This window comes from Ursus americanus, chromosome 7, assembly GCF_024610735.1.
Source record: "Ursus americanus isolate L20-20 chromosome 7, mUrsAme1.1.p, whole genome shotgun sequence".
Taxonomy (NCBI): domain Eukaryota; kingdom Metazoa; phylum Chordata; class Mammalia; order Carnivora; family Ursidae; genus Ursus; species Ursus americanus.
Genome location: NC_142133.1, coordinates 2,432,817 through 2,454,590, shown reverse-complemented (window position 1 = coordinate 2,454,590; position 21,774 = coordinate 2,432,817). Strand labels below are relative to the sequence as shown.

Sequence of the window (21,774 nt, the reverse complement as noted above, 5' to 3'; positions counted from 1 at the left end):
TCATTTCAGTTATCTTCTCTAGTACACACAGCACTTTGTTTATACCTTTAGTATGGAGAACATTTCACATGTTGATTTATATGCTTATCTTCTTCCCCTCTAACTTTAAATAACTTGGTGTAACGACTGTCCTCATTAATTGGTATCTCTATCATTTGTTATACAGTATTTGATGACTGCTAGGTGCTTAATAAATACAATGATGTGTATACAGTACTTGGATAATATAGATGACAAGATAAAATGCTAATATACCCACTAGGAACCAGGGCAAACATTTTCTAACATAAACATTTGCAGGCTGTACTTCAAAATCTTGGTATGCTTTACTCATTTACCTATTGTTCATCTCATGAACATCATCCAAGCTTTATTGTCCAGATTGGTGGATGAAAGAAATGTATTCTTAAGTAGAAACAGGAGATTTCAGTTTTGGGTAGAACCCTGAATAAATGCCTGAGCCATGATGTATTTTCAGTACCATATGTGGACCACTGACTTGAGATATTAGTTCAGGTCAATGTGGTGTTGTTGAATAAACTTAACTTTTTATTTAAAACCTAGAGAAAAGTTGAAAGAATAGTACAATGAATATCATGTACCCTTATGCATCTCACACACACACACTGACCACACCCATCTTCTGCCAAATTATTTGTAAGTAATTTGCAGACATATAACACTACAGTTACTTTTAATTTTTGTGTTTTTTGCAGGGGAGGTACAGTGGGTTAAGAGATGATTTTCAGGATGCTGGCTTTACCAAAATGTTCTGTTACTGAGTGACATGTTGTATCTAGTTGGATTTTAATATAATCACTTCTAGTACTTGGGTACTCTTTCTTGAATTAAAAGCTCTCCTCCCGCCAGTTTGTTTAAATGATTCAAATGACTTTAGACTCTATCTCCAAGAGCATATGTTAAAAGGAAAAGAAAGAGCACAGTTCTCTCTTTGCATATGAGCTGGACTTAATGAGTCACTTCTAACAGGGATATAGAAATGAGTAAAGTAGTAACTTTGCAGTGGCAAACCCTGACAGATACCATCTTAACCAAGTGATCAAGGTTAACCTGACCAGTAAGAAATCATGTTGAGATCATGTACTCCCCAGTACAATGCAAGAAATAGAGCACATTATTACCTCTGTGGTATTCTTCCCCCAAATCTACGACCTCAGTGTAATCATGAGACAAACCCGTAACAAGGAGCACTCTACAAAACAGCTGACCAGTATCCTTCAAAAGTGTCAAGGTCATGTAAGCCAGGACAGAACTGAAGAAATGTCACAGATTGGAGCTGACCAAAGAGCCTTGATTGGTCTGACTTCCATGAGATTTTCCAGGAGTGTTGTTTATTCATTCTTTATTGACCATTTAACAATATTTATAATATTGGTTGGGCAGTTACAATGTGTCAGGCACCATGTTACACTCTAGGAGTAGAATGATGAGCAAGCTGGATAGAGTCTTAAGGAACTTATCCTACAGTGGATTAGACTAGACTGACCAAGATCAAGTCATTAAAAGTTAGATACAAAAACATCACAGTATTATAGACTGGTAATAAGGAGAAGTTAAATCTACCTGAGGACAGATTTTCCCCCCTAGAATCTACTGAAAACTGGAATAAGATGTTTATCGTATTTCAGCACGGTGCCTGGCACTTGGTAAAAGAGCTTAATAAATGGAAGGTACTTGTTTTCAGAAAATAATTGTGATGTGGTTTTACAGACCGTCAGTACATACATATGCAACAACAGCTTCTAGCACAGTGCCTTGCCTTTAGAGGGTCCTCTGACTGTTTGCTCTCAGTGAAACTGCATCCTCGGATGTCTTTGGAAGTATGTATCCATAATTAGGATGTTTTGGGACTTCAGCATTTTTCTCAGATTTGTGCAGTGGGAACAGGGTGGATTCACTTTCTTGGGCATGGTCAGAAAGGAACCCAGTCGTTCAAGGCTGTAATGCCATTGTTCCACATCCAACAGAGTACCTCTCCACCTGTGCTCAGGTGGTCAGTTCTCAAGGAGAGCTCAGACTGTGTGTTGGCAGAGCAGCCGGGAGCTCTTTCAATCGTGATTTTTAAGTTCTTATAGAAACCCACAAGGTGATTGGTCTGCCTAAGAGAGGTGGCGGATACAGAAGAAGCAGCACAGCTGTTAGGGTCTGACAGCCTTGGATTGAATCCCAGCTCTGCTGGCTTTGGTGCAAGTTATTTAATATTTTTGAATTTCAGTTTTCTCTAACAAGGGGACAATCACACGTGTCTCATAGGGTTGTGAGTTTGAACCAAGGTAGCATGCACAGTACTTAGTAAATTAGCTCACTCCCTAGTACCACTTCCCAGTGGGTCTGTTCAGATGAGTAATGCTTGCACACTAAACCAGGGTTCCTCATCCTTAGCACTGTTGACGTTTTGAACTCAATAATTCTTTGTTTTGGGGGCTGTCCTATGCGTTGTAGGCTGTTTAGTATATTTCTACCACTCTACCCACTAGATCCCCAATTGTGACAATCAAAAGTATCTCCATACATTGCCAAATATCCCTTGGGGAGCTAAATCACCCCGATTGAGGGATGCCTAGGTGGCTCAATAGGTTAAGAGTCTGCCTTCGGCTCAGGTCATGATCCCCAGGTCCAGGAATCAAGTCCCATGTTGGGCTCCTTGTTTAGTGGGGAGCCTGCTTCTCCCTCTGCCTGCTGCTCCTCCTGCTTGTGCGCTCTCTCTCTCTCTCTCTCTCTGACAAATAAATAAAATCTTTACAAATAAAAATAAAAATAAATCTCCCTCAGTTGAGAACCACTACACTGAATGAGGGTGTCCCTTTGAATAGGATATGAACTTCACTTTGGTAATAGCAAGTCCATTCTAAGTGGGCATGTTCTCCAGGTTGTTTAGACAATACCCTCATAAAACAAGACCCTTTTTCTGTCTCTAAGAATTTGACAGCACTTAGAGTTAATCTTGTACCATAAATCTAGTTAGAAAGTATTTCTAGACAGATTTCACTTAAGAAAGACCCTCAAGAAAGCCTTTATTTTCTGGCTTAAATCGGCACATGGAAAGGTAAGTATACTATTCTTGGATAGTCATCACTCAACTATTCATAATGAAAGTATCATCCTCGTTTAGCAAAAGGCAAGATACACTATCTGTGTGGTGATTAGAACTGGTTCCCCAAACGGAAATTTTTCTTTTTTCAAATATCCTACTTCTGCATTTTAATTTTATTTTTATTTTTGTTTTTTTTTTTAAGATTTTATTTATTTATTTATTTGACAGAGAGAGAGACAGCCAGCGAGAGAGGGAACACAAGCAGGGGGAGTGGGAGAGGAAGAAGCAGGCTCCCAGCGGAGGAGCCTGATGTGGGGCTCGATCCCATAACGCCGGGATCACGCCCTGAGCCAAAGACAGACGCTTAACCACTGTGCCACCCAGGCGACCCTGCATTTTAATTTTAAACACCTTTTAAATATTAAATTCTAAAGGTGATTTATCTTTTAATTTTGTCTGTATCAGAAGGTAGTGATCAGGGTGTTAATAAAAACAAGGAACACATTAAAACAATCATGGTGGTGTTGCTTTACACCCAGCACCACCAAGAGTTGAGGTACTGATTCTGGTTTCTTGTGAGTCTTTCGAGGGTAAGGTTGCCTAGTTCGTGTTACTTCACAGTCCTTCACCTTGCCTCAAATGTAGTACTTTATGTGTGAATAAATGCCCTATAATTGCTAATTTTAGAAGACTTGAGTTACATTAATATTTTTATTTCTGAAATGACTAAAGTGTTATGAGCCAGGCACTGTGCCAGGTGTTTTACAAACTGTTCTTGTTGTTCTTCATTCCCTTGATTCTCACATGAACCCTGTGAATTAGGTATTTTTATTCCTAATGTACATGTGGCCCTGATGAGGTCCAGAGGCCTTGCCCACAGTTAGCTAGTGGGGATGTGGTCAGATCAGGATTTTATCTCATACCTGCTCGTCTGCACAAGGATGCCCTGACTCTCAGCAAAACTGAAATGTTTTATCAGTCTGAGAGAGAATACTGTCTTATATAGGGCCATCACTGCTTTTTCATTCATTCACTAAATATTCACGGAAAGCTTACAAATGCAGCGTGTGGCGAACTGTGTAGACCACACTGTGCCCTAGTTCTAGGAGTGAATACAGTTTTCACAGTGATTTGAGTAGAACTTGAAGATGGCTTCCATGGTACTTTTCCTCTTTTTCAGATCAGGAAAATTTAAAGAGGTTGGATAAATGTATGAGTATACAATTAGTGATCTTTGAATTTGGTATTGTAGTTAGCGCCGAAGGGAAATCTGTTTCCGTCAGTGCTGGTTTTCATGAGTTACCAGTATCTCCAATCATCTTCCAATACAGATGAAGAAATATTTGTAAAATGACCAAGTTAATGGCAGCATGAGCAGAGAAAGACAGCTATCATATGATTTCTCTCATCTATGGAACATAAGAACTAGGATGATCGGTAGGGGAAGAAAGGGATAAAGAAAGGGGGGGTGATCAGAAGGGGGAATGAAACATGAGAGACTATGGACTATGAGAAACAAACTGAGGGCTTCAGAGGGGAGGGGGGTGGGGAATGGGATAGACCGGTGATGGGTAGTAAGGAGGGCACGTATTGCATGGTACACTGGGTGTTATACACAACTAATGAATCATCGAGCCTTACATCAGAAACCGGGGATGTACTGTATGGTGACTAACATAATATAATAAAAAATCATTAAAAAAATAAATAAATAAATGTCATTTGTGGAGGCAGGGGGGAATACCGATTCAGACCAGAGGCCCTAACATTACTGACTATATATAGCCACTGTAATGGTTCCTAAATCTAACTTCGTGATATCTTGGAGTATCTCCAGTAAAAGGATTATCTTAGTATTTCCCCTGAGAAGCTACTTTAGAAAGTAAAATGGAACCGACTTAAAGAGTCGGTTAAAGAGATAATTCCAGAAACATTACAAATCATGATGGATTGAACCAAGGACTAGGAACGTGGTGTGCAGCCTTTTTCAGTTTGGCATAGTACACATTTAAGGGATAGGTTCTTTGTCCATACTTCAGATTTCTTTCTTTCTCTTTAGTTTGAATTTCCCAAATGTGTCCTTTTTTCCCTGTCACAGAATGCATAACAGGAAAGACCAATTTATGATGAGTGATTTAGTGGAAAGAGGGTTTACAAAGAGATTTCTTCACTCATTTCCTCTTATACAGAGTCATGATTACTCAGGAAGGCTGAACCCTGAGAAGGGAGGTCTGTTTGCGAGGAAACTTTCCAGCTAGAGGAGGTGCTTATCTGCTGACCCACTCACTTCAAAGCAATTTACGACAAACCAGTACACATCACCAAGTGAAGATCGTTAACGTTTGCACTTGCCTTGAAATGAGACTGTCAGCTAAGTTTCTAATTCTGAGCTTTCTTTAAAGCAGCAGAATTTCTCCCTACCTCCTCCTCCCCCAGCCCCCTCCCTGCAAAGAGAATCTTCACAGAACTCAAAACTTAGAACAGTTCAAAGCAGAGCTATTTTGGTTGGAGTTCATCCTCCCCCATACTGAACAATCCCTGTTCCTTGCAGGTGGCAGCAACCAGGGTTCTTAGACATTCTGTTTTAACACTGTCTGGAGCATTAATATTTCTTATAGGCTGATGGTGATTTTTAAGCCAGTTTGGGGTTATAACATGCAGTTACCTTAGAAAGGCACTATTTCTGAAAGTTTGGTTTTCCAAATTTATGATTTCTGATTTTTCTTCATATTCATCCCGGAGTTTTACTTTGGATCAACTTTTGGCCTTTCTCCTAGCCTTGGAAATCAAGCCATAACTGTATTTGAGCATTTCTGCTGTGAAAAGGAGGCAGGCTCATTCTAGCAAAGGAAATTCTCTCTTGCATTAGTCCTTATATGGAGTAAGCACACCCAGAGTATGCAAGGGGTTTGCAGTATGAATGGTTTCAAGGGAGTCCATTTCTGGATCCTTATATTTTAGGTTCAGGGAACTAAATTTCTGGATTCTTTTTCCAAAAGTTGATTTGTCTGATAATATATTTGTATTCACAGTAGCTCTTACTTCTCCCGCTTGACAAGAGAAAGAAATCTCAAATCTTACTATGATTAATTGCAATCAAAAGACATTAGTCAGGCGTCCTCAAACCCATAAGGCTTCCATGCTTTCCCTGCCTTATATATTTTCTTGTTAAGAATGAAGCTTGGCTTTAGGAACTGTTTTGGATGTTCTATATTCAGATTTGTGGCAGATTTAGAAATGTGGGGAGTAATCATGACAACTTTCCTTTAAGACTTCGCCTTTTTCATCCCTAGTTTCAAAAGGACTCATCCTTTTTCTTCAGTCTTGTTGAAATATGATCAACAGACAACATTGTACAAGTTTAAGGTGTACAACATGATGATTTGATATATGTGTATATTGTGAAATGATAACCACAGTAAGGTTAGTCAACACATCCGTCACCTCATGTAATTATCGTGTGTGTGTGTGTGTGTGTGTGTGTGTGTGTGTGTGTGTGTGTGGTGAGAACATTTAAGATCTACTCTCTTAGCAGACTTCAAGTCTGCTAATACCATACGGTATTATTAACCATAACTATACATTAGATCCCCAGAACTTACTCATTTTATAACTGGAAGTTTATACCCTTTGACTAACATCTCCCCATTTCCACTATCCCTCCAGGCCCCAGTAACTAGCAGTCTACTCTCTGTTTCTGTGCATTTGGCATTTTTAGATTCCACACATAAATGAGATCACGCAGTATCTGTCTTTCTCTGCCTGACTTAATTCTTTTAGCATAAAGCCCTGCAGGTCTTTCCATGTTGTTGCAAATAGCAGGATTTCCTTCTTTTTTATGGCTGAATGGTATTCCAATTGTATATTTAGACCACAGGACTCATCCTTTTAAAGGGAGAGTCCTGTGAGAACAAAGCAAAGAGAGGAGTAGTAAGAAATTGTGAACATGATAAGTATATGTTAAGAGCCAGAACAAACAAGGGGCGCCTGGGTGGCTCAGTCATTAAGCGTCTGCCTTCAGCTCAGGGCGTGGTCCCGGCATTGTGGGATCGAGCCCCACATCAGGCTCCTCCGCTGGAAGCCTGCTTCTTCCTCTCCCACTCCCCCTGCTTGTGTTCCCTCTCTCACTGGCTGTCTCTATCTCTGTCGAATGAATAAATAAAATCTTAAAAAAAAAAAAAAAAAGCCAGAACAAACAGGCAGAACAGAAGAGGCTTGTGACTCTCACAAGGCACTGACAGGTTAAACAACTTGACCAAAGTCACTCAGGCCTTTTGGATCCACTGTCCGTGTTCTTAACTGCTACACTATGCTACCTCTTTGAATTATGTCTTAAAAGACTTATTCGAGGGGTGCCTGGGTGGCTCGGTCAGTTAAGCATCCAACTCTTGGTTTCGGCTCAGGTCATGATCCTCAGGGTTGTGGGTTTGAGCCCCGTTTTGTTTTGGGCTCTGTGCTCAGCGGGGAGTCTGCTTGGGATTCTCTTCCTCTCCCTTTGCCCCTCCCCTGCGCACGCTCTCTCTCTCTCAATCTCTGTAAATAAATAAATCTTAAAAAAAAAAAGACTCAAATTACAACCAATCCTAATTTTTTCTACCTTCTGCTAGCAAATACAGTAATATATGCTAACCGCTGGACTAATTTTGTTTTTGTTTTAAACAGTGTATGTCTTTCTCTTTCATTAAATATAAACTAAAAGTTGAGTGTTTTTCTTTTTTTATTAAACTGTTTTAATGGATCTCCAAATTCTGTGACAGATTTTTTGGTCAAGTTGTTTCCATTAAAAAGTACTGATTTTAAAAACTATAATAAAACTGCCGTGTCTGTGCATAAACACAAATAGTGCACAAAACATTCTCCTTTCCTTCTGAAGATGTTGTGATGCATTTTTTTTTTTTTATGTTCAGTTAGCCGGCATATAGTACATCATTAGTTTTTGATGTAGTGTTCAACAGTTCATTAGTGGTGCATTGTTGTCATTAACCAGTCTTTTACTATTAAATATAAGTGACCAGTTGACACACACAGTTCTGAGCCTGGTCTTTCACCACTGATTAAGACTGAGGCGGGTGGTAAACAATTTATCATTTCCAACTAAATCAATGGATTGGTTCGGAGTCTTTAATTTGTTTTAATTACTGCTAAAAGCTAAACATCAGATTTCTATATATACGTAATATACATCCAATAAAGGAACACATCTACTTCATAAATAACTTCTGCTTGGGGCTACGCACAGTGCATTATGATAGGACTGGGTTAATGTAGCATATCAGTGTATTAACATCTGTTTGTAACTTTTAAAAACAGATTTATTAAATGTATTAGAATTTACTCGTTTGAATTTCAAAATGAAGTAAGTCTTTTTCTGGCACAAAATAAATCTGCTTTGACTGGTCTGCCAATTAAGGTATAGTTGATAATGTTCAATAAATTGAGCAAAACTGCAGCTAATTTCTACGATTGAGCAAATCAAGTTGACTACTGATATATCATTAAAAATGGATTTCTAGGGACGCCTGGGTGGCTCAGTCAGTTAAGCATCTGTCTTAGGCTCAGGTCGTGATCCCAGGGTCCTGGGATCAGTCCCGAGTCAGGCTCCTTGCTTAGCAGGGAGTCTGCTTCTCCCTCTGCCTGCCGCTCCCCGTGCTCATGCATGCTCACTCACTCTCTCTCTCTCTGACAAATAAAGTCTTTAAAAATAAAGAAATAAAAATGGATTTTGATAGTCAAACAGTATGTGATATATTTGACATACAACTTGCAAGGAGCTCAAAGATTCAAACAGAGACATGATATAATTCTCATGACTTATGTGAAAAGAGTAAAAACAGCCCCCAAAATAGAAATTCATGTTGAACCCTGACCCTTCCAATGGTAAGTCATATTAATCCATGGATACATGGAATAATTGTGAGAGGAAGAGGAGCCTTGCTTCTCTCATTAAGGTAGGCTTTTCAAGTAAACAAAGAGTGGAAAGTAAAATTTGACATTTTGACATGTTCATGTTTTGACCATCTGTGTATTAATAATCATTGTAATGATAACTTAATCCAGAAGAAAAAGAATGTATTGGAGCCTTATGGCTTTAGAAAGTGAAACAGATTTTAAAGTTTCATTATATACATTTTAATTGCCAAGAAGTATGCTAGGGTGATCTGTTAAAGACTTTAGTATAGAGTTTAGGAAAAAATATCACACCAGGATAAAACTTTGGGGGAAATGAACTGGAAATAGCTGAAGGAGAAAAGTGGAGGATATAAATTTTTCCAACTGTTAACATAGAATACATGTTTTTTAATGGGTTTTGGCCTCATTTTGAAATGTGTAAATCTAAAATATACTAGAATATCTACTCTTTGGGAATATTTAAGCTTATGATACAACATTTCAGGTATCAACCTAAAAAATAGCGGGATGGGGTTTGTTTGCATATGCCTGTTTTCTGGGGAGGGGGGTCTGCAGCTCTCGTTAGACTCTTCAAGGTGAGTCTGCAAGCCAGAGAAGAGTTAGCACTGGTAGAAGGAGGTCACTGTACTCCGGCGCCATAGTACCACGTCTCGCCTCAGTTGTGTGGTGTATCTTTAGGGAAGGTACAAAAGTACATCAGCTTTTAAAAATCTCAGTAGAATTATAATTAGGGAAGAGCTCTTAGTTCAAAAACATCTTTCCTATATGTTTCCACAGAATAATTATATTCATCCTGTAATTGTTTCATATGTACAAGTTGATGGTACTTTCTATTTCAGTTTGAAGGAAGGAAGTACTGTGAACATGACTTTCAGATGCTCTTTGCTCCTTGCTGTCATCAGTGTGGTAAGTTTTACTGCTGAATGGCAAAGTCAAAAGTGAGTCTCAAAATTATGTCAGTGGTGAAATGGTGTTTGGTGCTCATTATAAAGAGCATCCAGGTAACTTATTGGTGCTTTTCCTTATCTTCGGTATTTAACAAGCTGGAAGATTATCAAAACCCAGTGAGAAATGATTTTTAAGGACATCTACTGTAAAGTTGTTTGGGGACTGATTAGGACTTGTATCAGATGATCTTTTGGAATGTTCTTGTGCCCTGTTAATTCCGCCTTTACTACTCACTTTTGGGGTTTCCGGGAGAGAGACAGGGAAGACATGGCAGGGGGTGCTTCAGATGCTTAAGGATTGCTGTGTGTCCCACAAGTGTTTACCTTGCTTACATTTTAGCCACCTCACTGGTTGCTAACACTTCTACTAGAGGGTTTCCAGAGATTGGAAAAACTGAGCAAAATGTTCTAAAGTTTAGTGAAAAAAGAAACTGAGTATAGGTTTCAAGAAAATGTGCTGTGGATTTCAATTTTCTATGTCAGCGATGATCAGAAATAAACAAAAGGCATTCAAGAGAGCCCAGTATATCATTGGGAAAAGGAAAACCGCATTCAGAGATGTGATAAGACAACCTGAAAATAAGACTACAGAATCAAAACCAAGGACTCGGATGAAACAGAGTTTCTTCCTAATGCAGTGCTTACTGTGGTCAACACATCCCTAGTTGAGGAGAACGGTTTAAGTGTATTTTTTTCCTCGTCTTTTGCCTTACTACTTTTAGCAATGGGATGCACATCCTTTGTGTGTTACTTTCCCACAGGTGAATTCATCATTGGCCGAGTGATCAAAGCCATGAATAACAGCTGGCATCCTGAGTGCTTCCGCTGTGACCTCTGCCAGGAAGTTCTGGCAGATATTGGGTTTGTCAAGAATGCCGGGAGGTAGGAGTTTTCCATCCTTGTCAGGTGTGGGTGGAAAAGTAACTGTGCCTGTTTTCCCCTGGGACTGTGAGGCGGCTCTTTAGGGCACTGAGTTGAAGGTACAGGGGACTCAAGACTGCAGTGTGTTGGCTCAGCTGGTATATGTTAGGGGAGGACCTGAGAGTTGCCGTGCGGCAGCACATGTCCCTGGGCCGACAGAACGGGGGTAAGAACTTAAGATGGAGTTTCTTAAAGAGCAGTCGGGTTACCTGGGTTGGAATAAATACATTTTCATGTAAAAAGTAGTGGCTTGATTCTGCTCTGTTAAGCCAGGACTGATTTTTTTTTAAAAAATGATTTCTTTAACTTCTCTTCAGAGATATGAGAAGCATATTTCTTTTGATTATTAGAAAGAACCTCAGATTTTCCATTGAAGTTTCTAAAAATGTTTTGGCTCTATTTAGACATCTATGTCGCCCCTGTCATAATCGTGAGAAAGCCAGAGGCCTTGGAAAATATATCTGCCAGAAATGTCATGCCATCATCGATGAGCAGCCGCTGATATTCAAGAATGACCCTTACCATCCGGACCATTTCAACTGTGCCAACTGCGGGTATTGCCATCCCCTCCCTTTTGATTGCACAGACAGTGGAAGTAAAATAAAAGATCACAGTTTTCTATATTTCTGTTACTCCAGCACGCCAGATTGTTTTTCTCCAACTTTTGTAACCTAGAAAATCTAAAGCCTGTAAGAAGTCAAGAGAATAATAGAATACCCATTGTCGAGTTTCATTACTTCACATTTTGCCACTTTTGAGTGTGTGCCGCATACATGTGTGTACACATGTACATATACACGTACCTCTAAATATTCAGTCAACAGTAAAATGTCCTCAGTTGTCCCCAAAACTGTTCTTGATCACTTTTTTCAATACAGGATCAAAAAAAAAAATTTTTTTTAAAGCCTTCTGTTTGTACATGTTAACTTTTAGTTGTAATTATTAGGGTGTTATCTTAAAATATCTTGAACTGCATTACTTTATTTTGCTTTATTTACTTCTAAAGGGAATTTTTTTTCTTCAGAAACTCATGATAAATTATCAGACTGTGGTTTTCTAAATTTGCTAAATAAAAATTTAATGGAGGAAGTTACATTAATCAGTATGAACGTACGTGCTAAATTATTGTGGGGTAAAGAGAGATAAGCTAAAGATCAAGAATTCAGCTTCGTGCTATAAGTACAGCATCCTCATCTTTTTCGTGATTATCAGTTTGTATCTTATCTCATTTTCTTGCCTATTCCACTCTGTGGAATTTTTCTCTGTTCATTTGTCATTAGCACTTTTAAAGAATTACTTAAAACAGATGAAATGTAAACAAGTCCATTTGGCTAATTGGGGCCACCTCTGGCTAAATGTTTATTGATGCAGGAGACTGAAAATAATACTGAACTTAAGCACTTGGGGGAGGAAAGTTCTGGGCATTTCATTTGTTTATTTTCTATTAACCTATAACTCTTAATAGCTTGTGACAATTTAATTGTTAGTAAATGGAACTAGTCTCTAACTTTAGACCTCAGTTATTTTGGAAAGATAGTATTAACGAGTCTGTCCTGGGCACTGTGATGATTCTCTTCTAGTTTTTTAAGGAAGACAAAGGGATTGTAATGTGATAATAGACAAAGAAGTGATAAATATGATCAGTGTGATCTGACTTATTTGTACATTTTATCATTATGGTATGATATTGATTTTTGTTTTGTTTTGTTTTGTTTTTTGTTTTGTTTTTTAAGATTTTATTTATTTATTTGAGAGAGAGACAGCCAGCAAGAGAGGGAACACAAGCAGGGGGAGTGGGAGAGGAAGAAGCAGGCTTCCAGCAGAGGAGCCCGATGTGGGACTCGATCCCAGAACTCGGGGATCACGCCCAGAGCCAAAGGCAGACACTTAACGACTGCGCCACCCAGGCGCCCCAGGTGTTTTGATAGGAATCTGAAACCCACTCAAGCCTATTAATTTAGGTTACTGTGAGCAACTCTAAGAGGGGAATAAAGAAGGTTACAGGGATTGTTACAGTGAGAGCTTCAAAAACCTGCTAAAAAGTGTGTTGGCCCCATTGGTTGCCTGTTTTTTCTCTCCCGGTAGTGGTATTCAGTTGGGTATCTTTCTCGTGGACAGGAAGGAGCTGACTGCTGATGCCCGGGAGCTGAAAGGAGAACTGTACTGCCTGCCATGCCATGATAAAATGGGGGTCCCCATTTGCGGTGCTTGTCGACGGCCCATTGAAGGGCGTGTGGTGAATGCCATGGGCAAGCAGTGGCATGTGGAGGTGAGTCATCAATGGTGGAGGGGTAACCAGTACTTTTCATTCAGATGTGCTGGCAAGAGTAGGAGATTCTAAAGACAAATGACTTTGTGGAAAATTAAGAATATAGAATATACTCTGCTTTTGTGATCTCTGTTATGATACAGGATGTGCTCTTTTATTCTTAAATCCTTCTTGAAGCTGGAAGTATCATGGGCCATATCCAGCAGCAGCCCCTCCCTTATAAATGCTACTAACATGTTGACCTCTTTTCTCATTCTGTGTTGTTAAAATAGGTCATGTCTTTTTTTTTTTTTTTTTTTAAGATTTTGTTTATTTGACAGAGAGAGACACAGCGAGAGAGGGAACACAAGCAGGGGGAGTGGGAGAGGGAGAAGCAGGCTTCCCACTGAGCAGGGAGCCTGACACGGGGCTTGATCCCAGCGTCCTGGAATTACGCCCTGAGCCGAAGGCAGAAGCTTAACGACTGAGCCACCCAGGTGCCCCAAATAGTCTTAAAGTCTTAAAGTCACCTGTCAGAAGCTCAGGACACCTGAATTAAGTAGCCCTGGCCAAATGAAATAACTACCTCAAACTTCCATGTATCTTCTCTGAGGGTTAGAGTTAGGGTTAGTTTTACTTCATTAAATAAATAAAACACGGCAACTCAAAAATGACCTCTAGCAATTTTTTTCAGCATTTTGTTTGTGCCAAGTGTGAAAAGCCATTTCTTGGACATCGCCATTATGAAAGGAAGGGGCTGGCATATTGTGAAACCCACTATAACCAGGTATTGATTGTACTCATTGGATACTACATATACTTCAACGAATTCGAGTTTAAATATTTTAGCTACAAGGAAATCTCTTGAAAAATGTACACTGGACTAGAGAGATCTCTTTTTAACTTCTTATTTGGAAAATAATTTCAGACTCACAGAAAGGTTGTAAAATAAAAATATGAAAAATACCTATGTACCTTTTCATCATTTGAATGTGCCTTTCTATAAAAACATACACTTAATAAATGCACATATCTTTATATACAAATGTATGTATTCATATATATGCACTTATTTTTTCTGAAGCATTTGATGATATTAGTTCATCATGGTCCTTTACCCCTAAATATTTCAATTTATATTCCCAAGAATATGGAGTGCTCTTACATAACCGTAGTTAATCAGTATTGATATAATACTTTAGTGTGTTTATTCCAATTTTGTCACTTGTACCAATGATGTCGTTGTATCATTTTTTCCACTCCAGTACTGAACCCTATCTAGGGTTGTCATTTTCCTTTAGCTTCCTTAAATCTGGAACATTTCCAAAGCCTTTTTTGGTTTTTGATAGTGATGAAAAATAAATTGTTTTCATTGTAAAAAGTAAAAACTAGTCTGTGAACTTTACTAATTTTCTCTAGTGATGAATGGTAAATTCTGGATCTTGGTATCCAGCTATTTAAGTGATAGAAAGAACTGAAATTATATTAAATGTTTGGTGTTCTAAAATTTAGTTCTAACACATCGTGAATTTTTACCACTTTTTTTTTTTTCACTTTCAGCTATTTGGTGATGTTTGTTTCCATTGCAACCGTGTTATAGAAGGGGATGGTAAGTATCTGTAGGGATTTTATATGGCATCATTTTGACACAAAAACACTTGGGTAATGTGAAAATTTGAAGAGGTCAGTGACTGCTATTGTTTGGAATATGATCATTATCAGTTACTTTTTTTTCCTTTGGCATATTTCTCCAGTAATCCATAGCAGAGATGATAATATCCTAAGAGATGGATTTGTTACTCCTTTATGATAATACTTTAGGGCAGTGCCACAGAGTTGTTACTGCAGATATTGTGGAAATGTTCATGGCCAACCTTGAGATCTGTTTCTATTTCCGTCCCCTGGAATTATATAACTTGGAAGCTCTAGGGCAGTGTTTATTAGGAATAGCTTTATCTGCCATGGTAGTCAGCGAGAGTCGCTTTAACCCTGCAGATGCTAAAACCTGGCAGTTTTCTGTAGACATTTCTAGGCTTACCAGGCTTGTATTGTGGTAATTAGGCAGGGCTGATTAACTGGGACAGAAAGGAAGCAGCTGTGTTTGCTAATAATTGCTAGCACAATTCTGCTAGAAACTTCTTGGCAAAGTTTAAACATTCCTGTTTTCAGCATGCTTCATGGTTCTCGTCAGAGAACCCAACTCAGGAAATACTTTGGAAAACACTACCCGTGATGCAGCTTGCAAAAGGAGTAGTTCAGTAGAGCAGTCTTCAGCGCCATAGAAAATAAAACTTCACTCCCTCCTATGTGAGGTAGTTGTTAGTTGAGGGAAGCTGTCAAAGGAAGCTCGCTTTTCGTCAGCTTTGGAAGACTTCTTCTACAGGCAAATAAGTTAATGTCTGGATTTTTTAAATTTCTTATCTAGTCCATATTTCTTTGTTGGGCCAGTGGCAGTAGACACGGAAAGGTAGCAGCAAGTGTGCTCGTAGGCAGGCCCTGTGCCAGAAAAGCTCATCTGAGCGACATAGTGCATTTTAAATATACACCCCATCATCTACGGGAGCGAGAAGACAGGCTTTGGTGGGAAGACATGGTATATACCATTTATATGCCTCATAAGGATACTCAAAGGAAAGAAGAAAAATTTTAACTATAAATAAAGATTGAAAAAGCCAGTGGTAATCTTCCCTAAGGTGAAACCAGCCTACAGTCATGGAAGACATGAGTGCTCAATTTTTTTAGTAATGTGAAGAAAGAGCCTTAAATTAATTAATTAATTAATTTGATTGACTCAGTAAACATTAATGGCACTGAGATTTTTAGTCATGTGATTCTTTTGCAAGAAAACCTCTTGAGAACCTCTTCCAAGTGTCATGGAAGCCCCCTTAGCTCTGTTTGAGTTGAAAGTGTCAGCTCCATCACTTTCCATACCAATGTGTGTGACCCGATGTCTTTCCTCTTCCTCTAGTGGTCTCTGCTCTTAATAAGGCCTGGTGTGTGAACTGTTTTGCCTGTTCTACCTGCAACACTAAATTAACGCTCAAGTAAGTCTACAACTTAGTCCATTGTGAATCCTAAGACTGAAAACGTTGGGGTAACATTTTATAAAATACAGAGTTTTAAAAAAGAGAATTGATTCCTTGTTCTTTCTGTCTAGGCCTTCCAAAAGTAAAGGTTCTTCCTTTAATTGTTTTATGTTCTTTCTTCTATTCCTTCTTTGTCCTGCTCAAAGGGATAAATTTGTTGAAATTGATCTAAAACCAGTCTGCAAACACTGTTATGAAAAAATGCCAGAAGAATTTAAGAGGCGACTTGCCAAACGGGAGAGAGAAGCAAAGGATAAGGACAAGCAGAAAAAGAAAAAGCCAGTCTGTTTGTAAACTTTTCTGTCCCTTCTATCATCATTTTCACTGCTTTCTTCTTTGGTTAGTCCTTTAGAGTATGTTTTGTTCTGTTTTGGTCTTTTGCTTTTTTGATTCCTTTGGGCATGTATTTGTAGCTGTCAGAGATTGAAATGCAAGTACTTGTCCCGTGTAGAGCTGGTTCTTTTGCCTAATTATTAAAATTACTAAAGCTTACATTAATAAACCCCACCTCATACCAGCTGTACTTCACTTATTTCCTTTAATCTATCGACTCGCTCATCTCTTTCTTTATATCACAGTGTGCTATAGATTTCTTTTTGTATAAAATGGATTCAAAGGGAAGAATTCCAATCTCTATTTAATAGATACCGGGAAAATTTTTAAAGTATTCTTCTCTGCTAATTACAGCTTCTAAAATCCTGGTTTTTTGTTTCTTTGCCTAAGATGATTTATTTGATAAATTCCAAGTGTCACATGTTCTAAGCTCTGTATTAAATCCTTTTAGCATGTTTTGTATCTAAGCAAAGACCATCTACTGTACATAGTAAGAGATCTGTCTTTGGTGTCCGTATGCACTTTCGGACAGTGCTCATTGCTGCTGTTCATGGATTCATTTTCTTGATGTTCTCAAACCCTGCCTTATTCCTGATTTTTATGGGAGATATCTCAGTCTTTGAAATTCTGTGGAATTACTAGCATGATTGTGTTCTGAACTCCAAAAGTTTTATTGTTCCAGTTTTCATGTTTCCTTCCATAAAGAGGAATTAAAATTAAAATATAAAATTAAAACCATTGAAGTTTGCTTAACAGTATCTCTGAAAGCAATGATAATTTATTTCCTTCATCTAAAAAAATGGCAGTTTTAATAGTTTTCATGCTAGAAGTCTTTGGGAGAAAATTGTAACTCGGAGTACTATTTAAATCAAACTGTCAGTGGAAAAATGACATCATTTGAATTTCTGTCAGCATTAAGATCTCTGTGAAAAACAGCTAGAGAATAACTTCCATGTAATGTTTGAAAATAAAATAGTTTTCATTTTATTAAATATATGATTAGGAATTAACTTTGTTCTTTAAAGTTGTATCACCTGATTTAATCATTTGCCATAGATAACAGTGTACCACTAGACTTGTTCCAGAAATGCCACCTAAAAACAAGTTAGGAAAATGTACAAGTTAAAAGGTTGTGTATTTCCTCAGTTCACAGTTTAGGACCCTAGATTTCAACAGTAATAAGCAATTGTAATTACCAGTCGGAAATGCATAACAGATAGTTAGGAAGCGGTCTAAAAACCTGGCCTCTCCAGAACTGTTTTACAAATAAACTGATAATGTGTATTGCTCTGGGTTTAAAAAAAATAATTGAGTTCTCCATACAGTCGACCATTCACAAAATGGACCCACAGGCAATCTGTTTCATTTCTCTTTCTTAAGGGTGATTAAAAACTTTCTCAAATCTCCCCTACCAACCTTTCTGTCAGACAACTAACCAGAATAACCCATTACAATTTAAGATTTCTTTGAAAATGATTTTTTTTGTTGTTGGAGGTAGGAGACAAACCATTTTATGTAAGGAAAGATGAAACTTCATAGCTACCTAATTTAAAATATTGATGAAGATTAATTTGCTTTCAACAAAGAGAAGGTCATGCAAATTATAGAAATACAACTCTGGGCTTTAAGCCACTGTCTTTAAAGTGTTCTCATGGCACTTTAACGTGTGATTGACTTTACTTACGTAAATTACATTGACATTAGATTTCCTGTATACGCAGCACAGACTAAAATGTAATGTACATTCTGTATTATGCAGGTAGATGTAAAAGATCAATTTGTAAGGACAATTTTTTCAAGTGCTATTGTAGTTTTTTACATCTACCACAATGACAAAAGTCAAGATTAGAATTATAGCTTTTTGCTATGAATTCAGTGTCATCATCTGGTGTTTTCATTTACTTCAGGAAAATTACCTCACATTATTTATATATCTGTGTCAAATACATTTCTACTAATTCCTTGTATTATTGTTACTGTCTTTAGGAATAAATTTGTGGAGTTTGACATGAAGCCTGTCTGTAAGAAGTGCTACGAGAAATTTCCGTTGGAGCTGAAGAAAAGACTTAAGAAACTAGCTGAGACCTTAGGAAGGAAATAACTCCCTTTATTTGTTTTTTCTCTTCTATGCAAAGAAAAGAGATCACCGACCTTACTTGACGTGATCCACCCTATTTAAAGCAGTATCTCAAGATAGTTGAGAGTGAAGAGGGCCTATGTGAATGGTTTTCTTCATCTCCTCCTTCTCATTAAAAAAGAAAAAAAAACTTGTGTATATCGTATTTAAAACACAGATGAAATCAAGATTTGCTTTTGTTAATAACCCTTATCACTTTGTCAAAATGTAGATTATACTTAACAGCAAAAAACACATGGTTTAGATGTCAGATTTTAATTAAGGTCCAAAAAAATTAATTTAACTTTTAAAAATGAAAGTAGGGAGTCAGCTTTCAGATGAGTCAGATAAAAAAAATAGAAACATTATTTTACTTTGTATTTGAAAGAAAAATAATTCCAACTGCTGTTGGGGAGGATAGAAGGAAGAAAAATAACCAGCCAAAAAAAAACCAAGTCTTATAGAATCTGAGTATGTTTATCAAACTAGTAGCTAGTAGCTATAAAATGAATTATACACATTACTAAGATAAGAAACAAGTGTATTCAGAACTACTTGATTTCAATTTTTTTGTTAAATGCAATAATTATGCTTAATTTTATATTTTGTTCTTGTGAACTTCTCCCTTACTACAATTACTTAACACAGTAGTTATAGCTAGCTAATAGTATGCCTTTTTAAATTTTGTGCAAAAAAATTTATACTAAGCATTTGAAAATTTAGTATGCTTTACAATATTGGAAAAAATGAAGTATTTTTTAACGTATTACAGCAATTATGCTTCTAAGCTTAAGGTCAAAGATGTAGTCTTAGAATAGGACACGAAACTAAATTTTATGTAGCTTGGAATGTATCACCTAAAACAAGTGAATGTATATGTATAGGTCTTACTGCCTTTATAACCGTGCTAATGTCTATGCTTTATACATAATCAACTTGCCTTGCCTTAGAAAAACACATACATTATTCAGGAATTCTAGCTGTCTCATGCAATACCAAAAATAAGTGCATTGACTGAGATTTGTAAACCCAAATTCCTCTGCCACAGCTATGGTGATATTTGTTTTTTTATTTTTCTCTCCTTTTTTTGGGAAACATGTTGAAATTAATTTTTGTCATCTTGTTAGAAGAATGATATTGATAGGTGTTTCAAGTTTTTCGTTTCAAATGTTGTAATTGGATTTTATTTACTATAAGGAGGAGGTAAAAATGACACTTTTTAGTTGGAAGGAGGACGTTTAAATGTCAATTTTAGGTCAAAAGTAGTGGATTATTCTACTTTATAAAAAGTGTTTTTAGAAAGTTTATCCTGAAGTTTCTGGACCATTCTTTCTCGATGAACTTGTATGCAAAGTAAATTTTGTGAACATTTTTAAAAATGTTGCTGCTGCTGTGTTATCATTTAAAAGAACGTTCCAAGATGGACTTTTAAGGAGGAAATTACCCGTTTTTAAAAAAAATTGCCGAAATGTTGTTTTACCATTTAAAAAAAAACAAAAAAAAACACAAAAAAAATCTCAGGATGCTACCACTAGCCATTAAAATATTTGTATGCATGTATTTTTTAAAAGTTTGTGCATGCACTTTACAGAGTAGATTCTATTTCAGTTTTCAGGTAACTTATAACCAATTACTTTTTAGTGTTCTTTTAGAATTCAAAGAATTACCAGTGATTGAAAATAATCAACATATAGTTTAAGACTGTATGTGCTCAGACGTTTAAAACAGTAAGAATCAGAATCCCTTCAGTGTGCCTTTGTCAGCCGATACGTGCCCAGCAAGTAAAATTGTGGAAGTATTTATTAAATATTATACTATGGATATAGGCAAAATAGTACAGGCTTTGCAGTTTGGGGTCTTGATGCTAAATTGTCAAACCCCCCACACCAGAAATAAGGGACAGAAAAGCAGCCATTTACCCGTAGTCTTGATCTCTTTGAAGACCCATGAGCTGAGCTCAGCTGCTTTGTTTCCATATCTTAGGTAGCCAGGCCTCTCCCGCAGCCACATGTCCCAGTGCTGTCTTTGCTTACTTCTCTTTTAAAATAGGAGTTAGTATTTCCTGGAAGTTCGATTTGGTAACCCTCTACAACTTTAGGATATTTTGTCTAGATACAGTACTTCTTCCCTGACAGGGGCGTCATTGGCGCCCTTACCTGTGGGAAAGCAGGAGGAAGTCGAACACTCACAAGTGAAATAGAAGACAGGCTTGGTTGAGTTCATCATATTTTTCATGGGGTTTTCCCTGGCTGTGGAAAAACTCAGGCTAGTAAGCATTTGTCTGTTTAAAGTCCTACAAGGCAGTTTGAAATAATTTATTGTTCTTACCCAATTTCTTAGTGCTCTTTTTCTTACCAAGCCTAATATAATTGGGGGAAATGTCTGGGTGCAAGTAAAACATTCTTTGGATCATGTTCAAAGCCTTATTAACATTGTACCTAAAATGAGAGGCCATTTTGCCTCACTTACTTGCCAAAATGGCCTTTTCTAAGTTAAGGAAATTTTGAGGTAGGCTTATAGCATTCTTGTTGTATTTCGTTTTAGATCGTAAGCTCGATGGCAGGGACACTATGTTGTTAATTGTGTTTTTACATAGCAACTATTGCAGTATACTCTTGGTACTTAATAAATGTTCATAATTATTACAGATAATCCTATTGTGCATTGTTTCATTTGAATGACTTTGAGACATGGAACTATGAAAAGATAGGACTAATGCTTAAGAAAACTGTTTTAGTGGGGTGCCTGGCTGGCTCAGTCAGTGAAGTGTGCAACTCTTGATCTTGGGGTTTTGAGTTCGAGCCCCATGTTGGATGTAGAGATTACTTTAAAAAATAAGATTTGTTTTGTTTAAGATTTTATTTATTTACTTGTCAGAGAGAGAGAGCACAAGCAGGGGTAGCGGCAGGCAGAGGGAGAAGTAGGCTCCCTGCCAAGCAAGGAGCCCAATGTGGAACTCAGTCCCAGGACCCTGGGATCATGACCTGAGCCGAAGGCAGATGCTCAACTGACTGAGCCACACACGCGTCCCAAATCTTTTTTTTTTTAAGATTTTTTAAATTTATTCATTTGAGGGAGAGAGACAGAGAGAGCACAAGCAGGGGGAGAGGCAGAGGGAGAGGGAGAAGCAGACTCCCTGCTGAGCTGGGAGTCCGACT

General features: G+C 37.6%; 1 protein-coding gene across 8 annotated transcripts in view; it reads left to right on the top strand.

Moving 5' to 3' along the window:
• The window catches only part of LIMS1 (LIM zinc finger domain containing 1), a 147,096-nt gene extending 125,828 nt beyond the window's left edge, over positions 1-21,268 (top strand). For 5 of the 8 annotated variants that reach the window (XM_045771810.2, XM_087863230.1, XM_045771811.2 and 2 more), the window contains exons 3-11: positions 9,805-9,871; positions 10,674-10,794; positions 11,238-11,387; positions 12,952-13,102; positions 13,776-13,868; positions 14,642-14,690; positions 16,050-16,125; positions 16,314-16,506; positions 18,487-21,268. In XM_045771810.2, coding sequence (XP_045627766.1) covers positions 9,805-9,871; positions 10,674-10,794; positions 11,238-11,387; positions 12,952-13,102; positions 13,776-13,868; positions 14,642-14,690; positions 16,050-16,125; positions 16,314-16,461 — 855 coding nt within the window. In that variant the 3' untranslated portion in view covers positions 16,462-16,506; positions 18,487-21,268. Of the gene's footprint in view, positions 1-9,804; positions 9,872-10,673; positions 10,795-11,237; positions 11,388-12,951; positions 13,103-13,775; positions 13,869-14,641; positions 14,691-16,049; positions 16,126-16,313; positions 16,508-18,486 lie in introns of those variants that run through there. The other 3 variants (XM_045771809.2, XM_045771806.2, XM_087863229.1) reach the window with 2 other exon arrangements.
• Positions 21,269-21,774: the final 506 nt, after the last annotated feature.